General features: G+C 38.2%; 1 protein-coding gene across 1 annotated transcript in view; it reads right to left on the bottom strand.

Annotated features, from left to right (window-relative positions):
- Positions 1-1,402: 1,402 nt before the first annotated feature.
- The window catches only part of WWC1 (WW and C2 domain containing 1), a 98,880-nt gene continuing 82,121 nt past the window's right edge, over positions 1,403-18,161 (bottom strand). Inside the window, exons 16-23 of the mRNA XM_081320703.1 lie at positions 17,397-17,549; positions 17,144-17,238; positions 15,973-16,123; positions 12,285-12,449; positions 9,839-9,931; positions 8,473-8,703; positions 5,644-5,765; positions 1,403-4,883 (exon numbers count right to left, since the gene is read on the bottom strand). Coding sequence (XP_081176829.1) covers positions 4,817-4,883; positions 5,644-5,765; positions 8,473-8,703; positions 9,839-9,931; positions 12,285-12,449; positions 15,973-16,123; positions 17,144-17,238; positions 17,397-17,549 — 1,077 coding nt within the window. The 3' untranslated portion in view covers positions 1,403-4,816. The remainder of the gene's footprint in view (positions 4,884-5,643; positions 5,766-8,472; positions 8,704-9,838; positions 9,932-12,284; positions 12,450-15,972; positions 16,124-17,143; positions 17,239-17,396; positions 17,550-18,161) is intronic.

Below are 18,161 nucleotides of genomic sequence, written 5' to 3'. Positions count from 1 at the left end.
CAGATTTAGAGGTTAGGATGAAAAGGTTCTAAGGGATGGGTTTATATGAACATTTGAACTAGATGTGGTTAGAATGAGAAGATAAATTCATTCTTCAGCTCTGGAAACCATATAGAAACCCAAGAACTTGCTTTAAGATTCTTTCTGTCTAGGAAATTACACCGGATCAGGAAATTACAAAAGAAACCTATTACAGTGCAGAAGGATGGACAATCCTCCAGGACTACCTAAAAGTGCTAATCCAAATGCCCTTTAATGTGATTCAAAGAATAGAGGTGTTCATTGATTGTATTTTAATTTATTTGTATTTTTAATTTATTTATATCCTGGGTTTGTTTTACAAATAAAAGTGGCAAACATATCCAACATACCTTTCTCTTCCTATTCTCTCCATAACAAGTACATTTTGAGGTGATTTGGGCTGAGAAAGAGTGACTGGCCCAAAGTCACCTAGCAGGCTTTCATGGCTGAGGAAGGATTTGAACTCAGTCTTCTGCTTTCTAGCCTGGTGCCTTAACTATCAGACCAAACTGGCTCTTTACTGATCATCATCTCTTCTAACAATTCAGTGCTCCTTTGCTTGTAGACGAATGTCGAACTGTGATATATATTTCCTGCTCACATCTCCATGAAAAGCAAAAAATGTCAACATAATATTGTATGCATATATCAAAAAGAACAATGAAAATGATTAGGATACTAGAATAATTTTCCTACAGTTAAGAAATTATGGAGCTAGAAATTTTTTAAAAAATTTGAAGCAAAGGCTAGTTGGGGAACAACCACTAGACATTAATAAGATATAAAAGAAACTGATGAAAATTACTCATTGTGTGCAAATTGTGGATTTAATTTTTTTTTGTCTTTCTTTCTCACAAAATGTTAGCTCTCAGGATTATCCAGCAGATCTAAATGCAGGAACATTCTAGTATAATAAATGTACTGCTTTACACAGTTCATGGAGAAAATCTCTGTGTCATCGTAAGTGTCAGTAACAACCTGATGGGACATAATCAACTTCACACAATACATAATCAGAAGCTACAACATCTAGCACAATAATGGTCATAATTTGGCTACAGGACTAGTCAACTGCATGGAAGAACAGGCTGTCAACTGCTATTTTTAAGGCCTTTTCTTATTTCCAGGATCACAGGCAGCATGCATTCACTGCCAGCTGCTAGGAAGCCATGGAGGACAAAAAGCTATTGTTCTCCTATTCATGTTTTACTCCCTTTTTTTACTGACTCTGGTTGGACACATCAGGGGTCTTCAAACTTGGCCCTTTTATGACTTGTGCACTTCAACTCCCAGAATTCCTCAGCCAACGTGCAAAGGGCCAAGTATGGAAACCCCTGGTTAACATAGAATGTTGAACTAGATGGGATATTGGCTTGATCCAGCAGGAGTCTTCTTCTATTCAGATTTTTTTTAAAGTGAAGTAATAGTCTTCATCTCTTTTTATGACACTAAATTCATATCCATCAATTAACCCAATAATATATCTTTCTTTGGCCAGCCAAACTTTCATTTCCCATAAAGACCCCTCCCCCTCCATCAAATATGACTATTGCCAAGAATTCTGAGAGTTAAAGTCTGCATACCTAGATAGCTCTCAGGTCAGGGAAGGCTGCAAAAATACATTTGCAATATAAACCTCAGGCCATTATGTTTTAAAGTTGTGGAACTGTATTTTCTTTGCTTGTTTGTTTCAATCCATGTATAAACCACTGAAATCCAGTAAGAATCAATTTTGAAGAACACGTGGAAACTACTGGTGAAAAACAACTAAAGTTCTTAAATGTGTGCAGAATAAACTCTCAAGAAAAACAAGCCTTTTTAAAAACAAACATTGTTCTCAATCACAGTTGTTGGTTTCCATCATTGCATGGATCAGAAGAAGATCCACATTTATCCGTATCTTGGTATGAACTGATATAATTTAATTATCTATATATGCACACAAAAGACACAAAGATCAGGTCGGTTAAGTTCTATCTATAACAATTTTAATGTTAATCCTAACAAAATTTAAAATATATAAATTCAATCATTTAGTGGTTGCTTATTCCAGTGTTTATACATGAAAATATATATATATACAACTCAGGAAAAATCGAGTTTTAAACCACTTGTCAACTTTACTCTTGAAGCTGCATCTTGGGCTTGTGGACCTTTAAGGCCTTTGTATTCCAATGTCCATCACTCTCTGTTCTTAAATTGCCAGCAATTAGAGACATGGGTTAATGCAAGATGTGGGCTGTTGTAGGAAGATATTTCAATTATATTCCCAAGAAAGCTAATCCCATATAGATCTTGGAGTCTCACACATTGTTATCTCTTGTCTCAAAGAAAACAATCAAATTGGAATGTATTAACATTTCTTCAAATGCTTTATGAAAAACAAAATAGACCTTAGAGCTAGAAAAGTGGAGGGTTGTTAGTGTAGGATGTCCTTTCTCCCATCCTCCAATCAATTCTTGCCAAACATCTATTTCGGGGATTGAGATACTTTCCTAAAGCAAGTAGGCTATGATTTACAGGGCAGAAAAAAGGAATATTACAAAAAAACAACAACACCCTGACAAGTATTTTCTGCAACTGAATTCTCATTCTTGGATTGTGCATCAGCTCAAATTTTAAAACAATACCAGATCCTGCCTGAAGAGGAAAGGATGGAAGAATCAGCTTCTATAGTCCTGACTTTCCTCACATATTTATTTATCTTATTTATTTTATTAAACTTATATACTGCCCTTCTCCCATAGGACTCAGGGCGGTTCACAAGGTTTTTTAAAACAATGCAACAAGTTACAAAAATTAAAAACAATTAAAATAATTACACTAACCTTGAAATATAACCCAATTACAATTAAAAATACAATTAAAACCCCAGTTAATACTCTCAGTCCAGGCCAGAAAGCTCAAAGAGCCAGGTCTTCAGGTCCCGGCGGAATGAGCGAAGGTCAGGGGCAGTCCTAAGCTCTACAGGCAGCTGGTTCCAAAGGGCCGGCGCACCCACAGAGAAAGCCCTCCCCCTGGGTATTGTCCGCCGGCAATCTTTTACCGGCGGTACCCTGAGGAGACCCTCCCTGTGGGAGCGCACAGGACGAAGGGAGCTTGTTTTTTATTGTTTTTTTCTGTATTGAAGTCCTTAAAATTGATAATCAGCAGTTACTAATTATTAAAAAATGAGAACACACTGATTTTTTCATTGTTTTCCCCCTGAAGTGCCTAGGGAAGTTATTAATTTTTTTATCATGCATTTATTATTTTTATAAATAACTCAAGGCAGAAAAAATATCTATCACTCCTTCTCTTCCTATTTTCTCCACAACAAGCCTATGATTTGGGCTGAGCAAGAGTGACTGGCCGAAAGTCACCAGGCCACAGCTTTCATGCCTAAGGCAGGACTAGAACTCACAGTCTCCTGGTTTCTAGCCTGGTGCCTTAAAACTAGACCAAACTGGCACTCACATGCATCTCATAGTGAGTTGACACCAAGTTCCATAACCTAACCATGTCTATCTCTACAACTATGCATGTGTACAAGTGCATACTGTATATTTAAAGATGGGCATATAAAAATGAAAGTGCAGAGCAGAGTCCTTGGGTGTGCACAAAAAACCCCCTAACGCAATTATTAAAGTAAACAAACTGGGGGGGGGGAAATATACAAAAACTACAAGCAATGTGATTAGCTGGGTTACAAACATGATTACAGGTTTTTAAATTAAGGTGGTGTTGTAGGCTGTTAAGTTAAGGTAAAATGATTCTGGAAACTGTCCGTAGTTTTCTCAGCAGGAGCAAGACAGTGGTTTGCTGCCGTTTTCTTCTAGGATGTTGGTTTTCGATATCCAAATAGATGCTCTCGATAGCAATCAGAGAAAACCCTTTCTGATTAAATACTCCCTCACTGAAGAATGTGAACTTACTATATTTAAATTAGTTTTTTTTAAAACAAACAAACACAGAAAACATTTGTAGATATTAAGATAAAATTACTGGAAAGGATTTGTTTTTAGAAGCTTCTTTTGGTTGCTGCTCATTGTAAACTAGCATGATTATATGAGGATTATTTATTAAAAGAAATACAAATAATTTAAAGACAGATATAGCTTTTTAAAAATAGCTGCTGGCTCTTGATATTTTTTCAAGCCAAATATATAGCCAGGAATGGATGTTTCCTGCAACTTTCTTTTTAAGACAGGATTCAGAGGGCTTTGGGAACTCTTACAGGATAGCGGCATAATGAAATGAAGTAACAATCTCCAGATTAAAGTGCAGTAGGCATTTAAATTCCACACCCATTTTTATGACCTAGATGGAAATGGAAGAGTTTTACAGCTCACAGAACACTCATTTTTAACTCTTGAAATGGCTTCTTTTATCCTTTATTTGATATAAAAATATTTGAATTAGCAAAACCTAGTTATATAAGAGTTGGTGTCCTGTTTTTAGAATTGTATGTCAGATTTTCAAATTCAAAATTTATTGCAGCAAAGCCTGTCCTTTTAAAAAAAAGCAAAGCTGTACAAAATGTCAACATGTAAATATTATTTAAATGGCATTTTGAGCTATACTGTTTCATTTTTAAAAAATCTTTGAAAAATACATAGCTAAATATACAAACTATATGATATAGTGTAATTTTAATGCCGGCATTTGCAATGAAAAAGAAAGCAAGCTAAAAATCTGGCCCTAGAACTGGTAAAGCCATCAATGTACTAACAGTGATAATATGATATAAATAAACTTCAGTGAATGATTTATACTTTTCGGAAGTGGTTTTAAGAACAAAATACTTAAATAGACATTAAACATCATCTGCTGAGAGAGCTGGGATATTTATCCTAGGTCGTGTGAAAAATGCCATCTTCTCTCTATAAATAACAAAAACATTAGTTAATATTTTTAATTAAGGTTTCAGTAGTCAAAATCTGACAATAAAACCTACTATCTTTAACAATGTACAATTTCACAATATCACTTGGACTTTAAAACAACTCTGAATAAAAAAAGAAGAATATCATGCAATCTTGATAATACATGTTACAGCATAAGGTTTACAGATCACTATGGCATAATTACTGTAATTATTAAAACATATGGTATCATAGTTATCAATATATTTAATGCATGTCATTTTCACCTGACCTCCTTGTTTATAACTTCTCTTACTCCAATAATATGAAATTATTGAAATGGACTACTGCCACAAAAGTTAAATGCTATTAAATCTCAAAGGGGTCTCAAAATTCTAATTTTTTACATAGCAAGATATGATATTTATTGTTTTCATCCTTTGGAGACAATAATTTAAAAGTGAAATACAACAATTTCAGTTACCATAAACCTGACTGTTAGCCAGAGCAATAAGTAAGTATTTTAGCAAAGCCTGATCATTTTCATTTACGCTGTGAAGCATTTGCATGTAAGTTATTTCAATGAAAGCAATTTAAGTGTTGAAACAGTGCCAGGCCACTGCCGGAAAAGGAAGATGAAACTGATGCAAATATGATTACTTTGTTTCAGATATTAACGATGATGAATTGATAAGTGAATCTACATAAAGCAGTACATATTTCAAAAGGGTGCACAAAGGAAAGGATATGTGAAGAAAAAAAGATAATTTTTTCCTACCTGAATGACTGCACCTCCAGAGGTTCTTTTTGGGTCTGCCCTCGTAATCTATGCACATCTTTAGCAGCTGCCCTCATCATTTTATCAGCCTTCTGTTCATATTTACATCCAGCCTTTACAGTCTGAAAAATGAGAATGGAACCATTTATTTAAATAGGAGTGCAACAGATTCTTTCCTAACCTGACACATCTATGTGTCATTAAAAGATTAAAGTAGTTTGTTTCTATGTTTGAAATGTAACAGGGAGGGCAAACATATTTATTTAGAAATGATACAAAGATTGAATGTGTGTAAATTATTTAATTGCTGCTGTTCCTCCTACCAATTCTACCACTGGGGGATTTTTTGAGGGGAGGAGGGAGAAAAAGAAAGAAATTAGTGTATTTCCTGTGAAATGTAGTATTATCAAATCTCAAGGGATTAATTTTGCCCAACTAAAAGTAAAGGGGAAAGAAGGTTGAATATAAAAATTAGAACTGGAATGCCCATCAATAGAATCTTATGAATTAATTATCTGTCATTTAATACTTGCAAAGATAGTCACTTTTTTAAAGAACAAGAATTGATGACAGATGTATTTAAACTAGAGTCATATCACGGAATTTTTATGAAGATTTTTTTTTCCACAGACCATCTTTTTTTTTTTGCCTCCATAAGAGGCATTAGGTCTTATTTTCGGGGGATGTCGTATTTTTTCCACTGTCTCGCCTCATGGTGGCGGCACCAACAGCCCTGTCCAGCAGGAGCCTGAGTGGCCACTGCAGGCCCACTTCTTTTGCGGCTACTTGCTACTGATCTCACGTTACTTTAGGCCTCTGTTCTCTGCAAACAGAGACCTAAATGAGATTTACAGCAAAAGGCTTTGCAAATGGAGGTAAGGGCTGAAACACTGATGCCTTCCCTCCATTTGCAAAGCCTTTTTCCATCTTTGAAAAAAGCCTCTGTAGCCAATAACGGAGCCCCTGGTTGATGTGTGCATTGCCCCTGGCCTCCGTTTCACTGGGGGCAATGCACACGTCAACCAGGGCTCCGTTCTTAAAGGCTACTGGCAGTGAAGCGGAGGCTGGGGGTGACAGATACATCAACCCGGGCTTCCATTCTCAGCTGCAGAGGCCTTTCCTGAAGGCCTCTGTGAGCGAAATGGAAGCTGGGGGTAATAAGCAAACGGCCGCAGAAGTGGGCTGGTGGTGGCCACGTGGGCTCCTGCTGGACAGGGCTGTTGGTGCCGCATGGGAGGCCTGTCTGCAGGGGCCCTGAGGTAAGCAAGTGCGGGGTGCATGGGACAGATCCAACCCCTCCCCCACCTGCCTCGCCTCACCTCATGGCAGCAGCACCACAAAGAAGCAGATGGCGCTGTGCAGGCTCTTAACTAGGCCTTATTTCGGGGGTAGGGCTTATATTAGGCGCACAAGTAAAAATGAGGCTACAGCTTATTTTCAGGATGTCTTATTTTTGGGGAAAACATGGTTCATATTACTGTGTGTAGTATATGTATTATATCCTATATATGTTATAGAATAATCTTACAAACATTGGAATATACATTAACAGTTTATATTGCAACAGAGTATTACATATAATAAAACCTTGTTTAAATGGAATAATTGGATCAAGTGACTATCGTTATTCACAAATATCCAGTAAAATATATCATCATGGCAATTTATATAATTTCTGTGATGTAAATTGCAAAAATTACTTCATTTGCATCAATTTGTATCATTTGAATAAATGACTTTAACTGATGTAACAATATAATTTTCATAATTTATGTAATTTTACTATAAAACATATGACAATCACCATGGAAATTGGGACCGTTACACACAAAACCAGGGTGGATTATATCAAGATTTCAGTCTACATACATATAACTTTATTAGCTAGCAATAGAATTTCACATTATTTTTAAAAAGCATTTAATTTTACCTGTATCTAAATCATGTTTTGGGCAATATCGCAAGGCAGAATTTAGTATACATTTGTATTTTATTAAAAAAAAAACAACAACCCAAGATTCATCTAAAGTTACTGAATACAGAAGTGGGCAGGTTTTAGGTCCATGACAGCTGCACTTTGGGGGAGAGAGAATTATTACTAGAGAATAGAGATGACATTAGAATGTCATTACTGAAGTAGTGTTTTTCCTCTGCTTTCCTCTCCTTTGGGGAAGAAACAAGTTATACACCCAATATCTTATGCCACTTGCCTTAAATTGTCATGTCAGTGATTTGGCACTCAGTGGAATCCCAGGTGGTATAGAATACAAATTGCAAGCTTTTTACCCACCCTCCCTGACTTAGTTGCTTCAAATTTGACAGCTGTCAGGAATATTTGTCATACGAAGGTCAAACGAAGAGCCATGGTGGCACAGTGGTTAGAATGCAGTACTGCAGGCTAGTTCTGTTGACTGCTCACTGCCAGCAGCTCCGCAGCTGGATTCTCAGCAGCTCAAGATTGATTCAGCCTTCCATCCTTCCGAGGTTGGTAAAATGGGGACCCAGATTGTTGGGGGCAATAAGCTGACTCTGCAAACCTCTTAGAGAGGGCTGTTAAGCACTAGGAAGCAATATACAAGTCTAAGTGCTATTGCTATTATTCAGCTTTCAAGGAGATATGGCATTAGTGTGTGACACACTGCCTTGCACAGAAGTCAGAATGCGGACAACTTCCAAGCCTAACAAAATATATTTTAACTCCCATTAGAATAAAGTGGTCCCATAACAATTAATAAGAAGTATTTTTCTTTTCAGAAAGCACTATTGGATTGTACCGTCATTTAGAGAACTGGAAAATAAAGATCAATTTTTAGCCTTAAGAATACTTGCCTTTTTCTCTACCAGTCTCATTAACATCCTGAAATGCTCATTTTCATCTATGCATCTGGGTAACTCTTTTTCTCCTTGACTTTGAGCTTGCTCTAACTGTTCCTTTAGCTGTTTGAGGACAGAAATCTCTTGCAGCAACTGACTATGCCAGGTCTTTGATGCCTGCAGATCTAATTCCAGGTCAAGAGAAGTACGGATCAAACGCTCGGGTCCAAGAGTTTTAACGGAAGACTGAAAAAAAACAACACAACAATATTATTTAAATATATTAAAACTCCAAATTGGTGTCTGTACCTAGGCAATCTTATCTGATCTCAAAAAGCTAAGCAGATCAGACCAGATAGGACCCCACCAGGAAATATGGTTGAAATAACAGGGTATGAAACAATATGACTGATAACATTCTGGAAAATAAGACCATTACAAATCTCTTCCAGACTGTTGCTAAACATTCCTATGTGTATACAGGATGTCCATAAAGTCGCCAGGAGTCAAGCTTAATTCAAAGGAAACATTATACATTTTATATATTAACTAATTAATCTCACCACTAAACAGTTTTTTTGATGAAAAATTCTTCAAACTTACATAAACTACAATAACTTTCTAGTAGTATTACTACTTATCTTATGTCCGGTCAGAACTTGAAAATAACATTTAACGTAGCACAGTATTTAAACAAAATGATCCAGTTAAGATCTGCATATGTGGGACTGATTGGGGTAGATTGCAAGGGCGACTCCGAAATATAATGTTATCATATTTTATCTATATCTTAAATTTGTATTTTATTACTATTTCATCTTAAATTGTATTTTATTTTAATTCCATTTTAAAATGTATTTTATCAAATTCCATTTTGGATTGCTTTTATCAGGTTTTGGTGACGGTTTGTTGCTGGAACTTTGCACTTTGATATGGCCCAAGGGCTAATCAATAAAGTTGTTGTTGTTGTAGTAGTATTAGATAACTACAACAGATTTTTTTTGCACAGTAATAGAAACTGCAAACCATAGAAATTCTTCATTGACAGAAAATTATGTTTCTTCATAGAAATATAAAGACATATAAATCATCTTTCTATGTTGTGAAAATCTAAAAAGCCACCTTATTTTTACATCACAATTATTTTTCATTACTTTCAATTTATACGGCTTTAAGTAACAATTTTTATTATAATTTATAATATTGAAATTTTACTTAGTTTAAGCACTGTTGTACTTTATGCTGCCTGAAGCCTCCAGGACATAAAAAAAATTATGTTCATTAGTCTTATTAACCAAGCAACTAACTGATCAGCTAATTAAAAATAAAGAGAAAGAAACATTAACATAAAAACTGGACAATATATAAGAATATTATTTACCCTTTTCATTCTGACACTTCGTCTCTCAACAGCATTCCGAACAAAAGGAGGTTTCTTAGATAGTGTTGAACTATCACTATCACTACGATTAAGCTGGGGGGAAAAAACAGGGGAAAAAATCATTGATGGTAGATACTGTCTCAAGAATGGAAGAATGTGTCCCAAGGTCACGTGATTTCTTTTTGTGACCTTCTCACAAGCAAAATCAATTGGGAAGCCAGACTCATTTAACAACTGGGTTACTAACTTATCAACTGTAGTGATTCACTTAACAAATGTGGCAAGAAAGGTCGTAAAATGGGGGCAAAACTCACTTAACAGATGCCTCACTTAATAACGTAAAATTTGGGCTCAATTGTGGTTGGAACCCGAGGACTACCTGTCTTCCATCACACTGTGATTTCAAGGGCCTCTGGCTGCTGGTGATCAATCCAATAAATACATATTTTAAAGAAATCTGCCTCTCAATAGAATATCTTAAATTTCAGCTTGTCATTTATAGCAAAATCACTCAAATATTGGAAGTTTAAAAATTTTATTCTTTATGTAACTACCCAAAGGAACAAAAAGACGATCTCTTTGATTTTTTCCCCCTATAAACATGGGAAGAGCTGCTTACTTATGAGTTATTTCTTCCAAGTGCCCTTTAGATAGCCAGGGTGCTAAGTAATGCTAAGTAACACATTCTTCTTGCAAAGCTATTGAACATGTCAGAGAAACAGCATTTAAGTTTGACAGCAGCATTTTTGCTATTTTGTGCCAGATAGGTAAGTAAACTGAGATATTCTGAATGATTTTCTTCATTTCTTGTTTGCTGTACTGAACTATTCATCTATCATGCTATGCCTGGATACCTTGTCATGTGTCATTTATTCTGTGGATTGATGCCAAAAGGTCTACTTTAAAAAACAACAAGATGACAAAATGGTATAGCCTACTGTTTAGATTTGCAACTAATCAAAGAGAAACTGGATAGCTAAAAATCCTGAGGGTATCAGAATTTGTGAGTAATAACTTTATTTATTTAACGTATTTGTATGCTGCTGCAATAAAAAATGACTCTCAGTGGCACACATAAAAGAGACCTCTTGGGTGCCTTCCGCAATTAATGTGCTGTAGGAACCCAATATTCTTCAGCAGAACCATCTTTCAGGAAAGGAACTTCTTGGCAGTGTTTTCTGTCTTTGCTTCTTAAACCAAGGCTAAAGAGAGTTTATTTATAGTCATGCCTGCTCTTGTCTCCTGGTTCTAATTAATTATAAATAAGCATTTTATCAAAAAATGCAAACCTCTGCAGACATAGCTGCAATGCACTGGATTCATTCATGCTTGGTTGCATTATAGGCTGTACTTGAAATCACAGCGATGTTTACTTTCAGATTCCCCTTACATTCTTTCTCCTTTCTTTCTATAAAAGTCACCACACTTGATTCATAACTGAGCAGCAATTAAACTGGCAGAATATACAACATGGAAGAAAACAATATGGTAATATTTATGGTGAGCAACTACATCTGAATTCTAGTAGGGTTGGGCAATTAGGAAGTTTAGAATTCTTGATACATAGGAGCTACGGTTTATCAAACAAACTTACACTGTAATACTACACGGTATATGTAATCTTTATCTTTATCTTTATTAGACTTATATACCGCCCTTCTCCCGTAGGACTCAGGGCGGTTCACAAGGTTTTTAAAATAACAATACAACAATTACAAAAATTAAGAACAGTTAAAATGATTACATTTAAACCTTGAATAAATATAAAACCCCAGTTAAAATCCAATTAAAACCCCAATTAATACTCTCAGTCCAGGCCTTACAAGCAATACATTTTTCATTGAAATTTATCACATATCTACAGAACTATTTGAACTGTGAGCATAGCTCTAAAACAGCAGAAAATGGAATTTGGGACTGAAACATACCCTGAAATAAAAGCATTTTTTATTCATACAAACTTTAAATTCATGCAAGTTCAAACAGCTGGACATGTGCAGGGATGTGAATGTGTAAGAGAGATGGGTTTAGAAAACAAAACAAGTACATTATTTTCACTCACATTGTAACAACTCTTCTATTACATGTCTACTGAATTTGAAAGAGATTAAAATTATATTAAGGGAAATTGAAATTCTATGCGAAAATATACTAGCAACTTCTCACACACATCTAAGTGGGGGGGTTTAACATTTTTCACTTGTGTTTGAACTACTTGCTTAGCCTGAGGGGAGTTGGTATGTCAAAAGATTTTAATGATTTTTGAACAGCATTTTTATCTACTGAAAATCCCAAACTCATATCAAAAATTATCAAAGGAGATTCCAGAAAAGAAAATGTACTTCATAAAGTGTCTAATGTAATGTTAATTAAGTTAACTACTAGTTGTCTATTTGCAGAGGAGAGAGAATGAAGAAATAAATACAATGAATTCTGTTTTCCTTACCCGACACACATACTGGCTTTGTGGTCCTGGAGAAAAAGTTTTGGAACGGATGATAGTGCTGCCTCTAACAAAAGGTGTTTGTAAAGGATTAGGTGTTCTTTTATCTTTTGGACGAACTACTAGAGAAGATTGCATAAGACTATCTGTGTTGGTCTCTTTATCCACCTGGAAGTCAAAGATATATCAATGTAGTTTTCCTTCCTGATATACTTTCAGCCTACTTTGCTATAAGAACATTGGACTGAATTGTATGATATTTCTTTTCAGTGCTTATACTACATATTAAAAATACACAGCAACACAATGAGTTCTTCGGCACAGGCCATTAACTCTGAACTAGCAATGCATAAGCAAATTGATGTATAGGGCACAAACAATTTCATCCTCAGCTCACCCCATCCTACTGTTGAGGCAGCAGTTACCTGTTCTGCTTCTAAAGTGGTATTTTTTCAACTTTTGCAAAACAAGTGTCATGGTTCTGATCAGGAGACCAACAAATCAGAACTCTGAAGCTAGAGATTTCCTCAAAGAACATGCTTATTTGGTTATAAAATATTGGCACAGTCAAAAGTGAAACCAAGTCTGAAATCCCCACCAAAGAGTCACACTATTACAAAGTCAAACTTCCCACCCCAGCACTATGCAATCAGCTACGTTCCCCAACACAATAATTTGGTGGGCTTTCTAACAAAATGCCCAACCCGCTAAACTAACTGAGAGAATGACCTTGGTTCCCACGGGAGCCAGAATTGTTTAGACTAGCAAAAATATTCCACACACCTCTCCCTTTCTTGTGGCAACCTAGAACGAGCAAGATGGCTTCAGCCAGGTTTGTTGTAGAGCTGACAACCAGCTGTATAATGTGGTCCATTTGTGTTGCCTTGTTTGGGGGTAAGTTTAAAGGAAAGGTTCTACCCTGCTCCCAACAGCCATCTGAGGCTGCTGTTGGCACACTCACACACCCCTAATGGTTTTTAGGGCTATGTGCTCTCCCATTATGCCATGCAGCCATCTCTTCTCTTGCCAACCCTGACAAACCCAGCAACAACATTTGGAGGAATGACAGGAAAAGTGTGTTTATGTCATGGAGAAATGTCATTCTTTAGATAGCTATGGGGGAATGCAGCACTTTCCTCCCTGAGGAAATCACCATTGACCCCATAGGTAAAGAGAGAAAAGTCTCACTTCCCTCCTTTTTTCTTACTGTGATTTGAATGCACCTGAGGCAAGTGAAGTCAAGGGGGAGAAGAAAAGAGGGCCAGGTTTCTTCTCTCTTCCCATGTCCATTACCACACATCGCAGAACAATGGAGGAAAGAACAATGGAGAACCACTCCTTTGGTTCCAATTCTCCAAAACCACAGAGAAATCACTCAACTCAGTGGGCTAAAACAACAGGCAACATAAAACTGCTGGAACTTCTTTGTCAATAACTGGCATCAAACAAGGTATTACTGCACCATCGATTTCTTCACTCTCTGTTTCTCTTGTGGACAGAATGTTTATTCTGCTTCATTGCTAAAACAGACTAAGGACTGAAAGGGCACCATATTTTTCTGCTGAACAACCAACTTTAGTGACTCATACTGAAAGTCAATGGCACCTCTATATATGCATAAATTCTTGTAAATTTTATTTGAAGAGGAAAACCATTTTCATCTATGTCAACTAACTAATATATGAATATGAAAATCATTTTAATATAATTAAATATTTTAATGAATAATTATCTTGGACTTGATTTTGGCCTACAGAATTTAGTTACTTTGGAAACGGGTTCTACTGCCAGTCAGTTGTTGAACACAGATTCTATTATGTATAAGCAAGCACCACTAAGTAGCTTGTATGTGCAAATTTTATGTTGTGCAACTGTTACAATAATATAAGATAATGATAGTGATAGAAAAGGAATCTCTAGTTGAAAACAGAGCTAAAAGAGTTGCGTTCTAATGAAATGCATCCAAACAAGAAAACAGAAACATTATAGCAGACATGTCAAACACAAGGCCCGGGGGCCAGATCCGGCCCGTGAAGTGGTTTCATGTGGCCCGCGAAGCCATCCTGGAAACAGTGAGGGAATGGCCCCTGCTGCCTTGGCTCCGGCCCAGGCCGGCCAGGAGCCAATGTACAATTTTGTGGTGGTCATCTATGCTGAAATACATTCAGTCTTAGCTCCACAAGGCCATCTGGAAACAGTGAGGGACCGGCCCCTGCTGCGTTGGCCCTGCCCCCTGGGTGCACACTGGGGAGGTATCACCCTTTGTGAGGAATGAAGAAATGCACCATCGCCTGGAAGTGGCCAGCACATGGCCCTGCCTACTTCGGGCAGGCTAGGGGCTGGGCAGCATTGTGCTTCTCTTCAGATTTGTGCCACCGGCTCAGCCTCTCGGCGCTGTGAGGAGAGGGCCATGTGCTGGCCACTTCCAGGCGATGGTGCATTTCTTCATTCCTCATGAAGGATGACACTTCCCCAGCTGCGTTTCTTGCCTGTTTTTTTCCCTCCCTCATCTCAAATATTTTCCCCTGTTCTAAGGAAGGAAGGAAGGAAGGAAGGAAGGAAGGAAGGAAGGAAGGAAGGAAGGAAGGAAGGAAGGAAGGAAGGAAGGAAGGAAGGAAGGAAGGAAGGAAGGAGAGGGAGGGTCTGAGGGAAGTCCTGCCTTAGTCCTTCCCTGCTGCCCTTTCACCATCCCCTTGCCCCCTCCTCCTGGCCTAACCTGGGTGGTCTCCCATCCTATTGCTAAGGAAGCTTTCGATACAAAGCCAGGTCTCCTCACATGGAGAGGAAGTGGGCCTTGACATTGCCCTCATACCCATCATGAGCAACCTGACTAAGGAGAGCAAGCACTGCAGCTGGGCACCCTCTTGGGGAAGTGGGGGTGGGCTTAGTGCTGTGGGTGCTTGAGGGCTAGGCTGGGCATTTGACCTCCGCACCACCGTCCAGCCCCCCCACACACACACATGGCCTGAGAGGATCAGTGAGGCTCCTCCAGTGGACCATGCCTTGGCACTTGCCCGAGTCCCATCTCCTTCTGCCAGAGACCCTCAGATCTGTCCCACTCCTGCCCAGCCCCCAAAGGCACCCTTGATGCGAATGATGTAGAGCTGGCCATGCCCACGCAGTAGGCCATACCCACTCCAGCCATGCCCAACCAGTAGGCCATGCCCACCCTGGCCACACCCACCTGGCCCCTCAAGGGTAACCGCAATGCTGATGCGGCCCTCAATGAAATTGAGTTTGACACCCCTGCATTATAGCTCCTTTAAAACTTTCACATTGTCACTTTTTAATAATAGATTTCACTATCAAATTCTGGCAGCAGTGTAGAAGAAGCTGGTGTGATTTTCCATATCTGTTTATTGGGAAGTTACATAGGTCTATTTGGAAAAAAAAATTGAGACTAGCATCAAGCCAAGAGCTTGAGATTTAAGCCAGTCTTAATATAATCACTGGGAGAGCGCCACGACAGGGTTGCAAAAGCAACTAATTCGCCAATGATATTTGAAGGCTATCATGAAAAACAAAACAAACTTCAGCAATATTGATTCATGAGCCTAGTGAAGAGTGTAAATTCAAGACAGCTTGTCAGAAATGAAACAAGGGGACTGCAGCAAGGGCATGATGCTTAAGGCAGCTTGTCCTTCTGCTCGCTGGCTTTCAAGGGATTCTGCTTTCATTATACATTCTTTACCTTGATGGTTGCTGACTCAGCCTGCAACAAAGGTAGCAAGTTCTCTTCAGTGGCCCACACAGTCCTTCTGCCATAAAATCCCTCCTCTGCTTCAGTCTCACCATTTTCAGTTTCACTGTTACCATCCTGTTCAGCATCTCCCTTATATTGCCTGCAAAAAGGAGCAAAGTTCACTCTAAATTACAGCATATAGGATTTTTGTCAAAACTATTCTATTCACAGACACTGTGGTAAAGAAAACATCAAAGCATCACGTGATGAAATTAAGCAACTTGACAATATGCTTGAATTAGAAGATCTAAAGCAGTGAGAGCTGTAGAAAGTCTTTGTTGTGATTCAGGGTCAGCCTGTGGGTTCGGCAGTTGGGTCGGACGACTCAGAGGAGGAGGGGGTGTTGAAGAGCTTGCTGAGGGGGTTAAAGATCTTGCTGATGAGAGCCCTCAGCCAGGCCCCTCCCACCTGGTCACGACGGAGACCCAGCTGTGTGAGCCTGACAGCGTGGATGAAGATGACCCACAGCTGGCCCTGTTCAAGGACGCCCGACGCAGGAGGCAGTCAATCAGGAGTAAACAGAGGAAGGCAATGGGGCACCTCGGAAGGAGGCAGAGAGAAGCCACACCCTGAACTGTATAAAAGGGGAATGCGTGGGAGGGCTGGTTTGCTGAAGGCAACCGCTTGATTAGTTCCTGTTTCATAGCTCCTGTTTCATGGTTGGTGTCTTGTTTTGCTCTGTTTTATCTTAATAAATTTGGCAGGCTTAATTCCAGCCTCTTGCCATTTGTAAAGGGGTTGTCCCTGCCTTTTCTGCAGGGCCGGTAGCAGGCTGGTACAGAACAGTCTTCTCAACGTGAATGGAGGAGATATCAGGAGATGTGTGTCACCAAAATACATGAATTTGAAAATATAAAATGAAATTTGCATTTATATCAAAATATTGTTCAGCTGTTGCATGTGTTAGAGAGTAGATCATGTTCCAAAGATTAGTGTGTGTTTAAAGATGCCAATTTTAATACTGAAATGTCAATACTTAAACTTTTTAATACAGCAATTTTCTCTAAAGAATTACTTCAATGTTCAATGCCTATATATTGAAAAATTGCTGTAGAGGGGGATTCGATCCTGTCATTGTAAAAAGAATCATGGAATCCCATTATTGCACCATACGACTCACCAGGTTTCATCAGTAAGTAAAGTACTTTCTCCTAGTTTTTTCTCTACTGCCTCAAGTTCAACAACGGTTTGTTCCAGCAATGCAGATACAGAGTCCTGTGGGAAATGGGTTAACAGCATTAAACAATATTACCCTCAGTGTCTGAAGGTTTACCGAAGACTATCATTATTCAATAAAACAAAACAAATAGAGTGGCAATGAGGCTTGGTGTCCTGCAGTTTGTGCAAAAACACCTTTAATTATTAATTTTTACCATTTTATCAGTGCAGAGTAGCTCAGAACAAGTATCCTCTTGCTTATTTTCACAACTATGCCTTTGTAGATATTTGTAGCTGAGGAGGTTGTACCAGCGCAGTGACCTTTCCCCTGATCTGCAGATCTCTGCAAGGCTAATTTGTGCACCTCCCTACAGTAAAAAGAAAACAAAATACATTGATGAATACCTTCAGGCCATTCAAAGAGTTTGAGTCACAGATGCTAGGATAAATGCGTGATCGTGGGCAGTGTACATAATTTACCCTCGCTTTACATTTACACACTAGGTAATAGCGCAAAACAATGTTCAGTTGAGGCAACTGTGCAAGTGGTGTTGCATGCAGTCCTCAACTTGCAACCGTTTGTTTAGTGACCATTCAAAGCTAAAAAGGCACTGAAAAAGAGTGAATTATGAATGATCCTCACAGTTACAACCATTGCAGCATCCCTGAGGTTATGTGATCAAAATTTGGGAGTTTGGCAACCAGCATGTATTTATGATGGTTGCCATGCCCTGGGGTCATGTGATCACCATTTGCAACCTTCTCAGCTGGCTTCTGACAAGCAAAATCAATGGGAGAAGCTGGATTTGATTAATCATTTAACAACTTGATCATTGAACAATTGCAGTGATTTGCTTTACAACTGTGACAAAAAAGGTCATAAAATTAGGCATGACCCACTTAACAACCATCTTGCTTAACAATTCTGGTCCCAATTACGATTGTAAGTCGAGAACTATCTTTATACTTTACTACCTTTA

The sequence above is a fragment of the Vipera berus genome (genome assembly GCF_964194415.1).
Source record: "Vipera berus genome assembly, chromosome: 2".
Classification (NCBI taxonomy): domain Eukaryota; kingdom Metazoa; phylum Chordata; class Lepidosauria; order Squamata; family Viperidae; genus Vipera; species Vipera berus.
The sequence above is the reverse complement of the archived record's forward strand: the minus strand, read 5'-3'. Positions and strand labels throughout refer to the sequence as shown.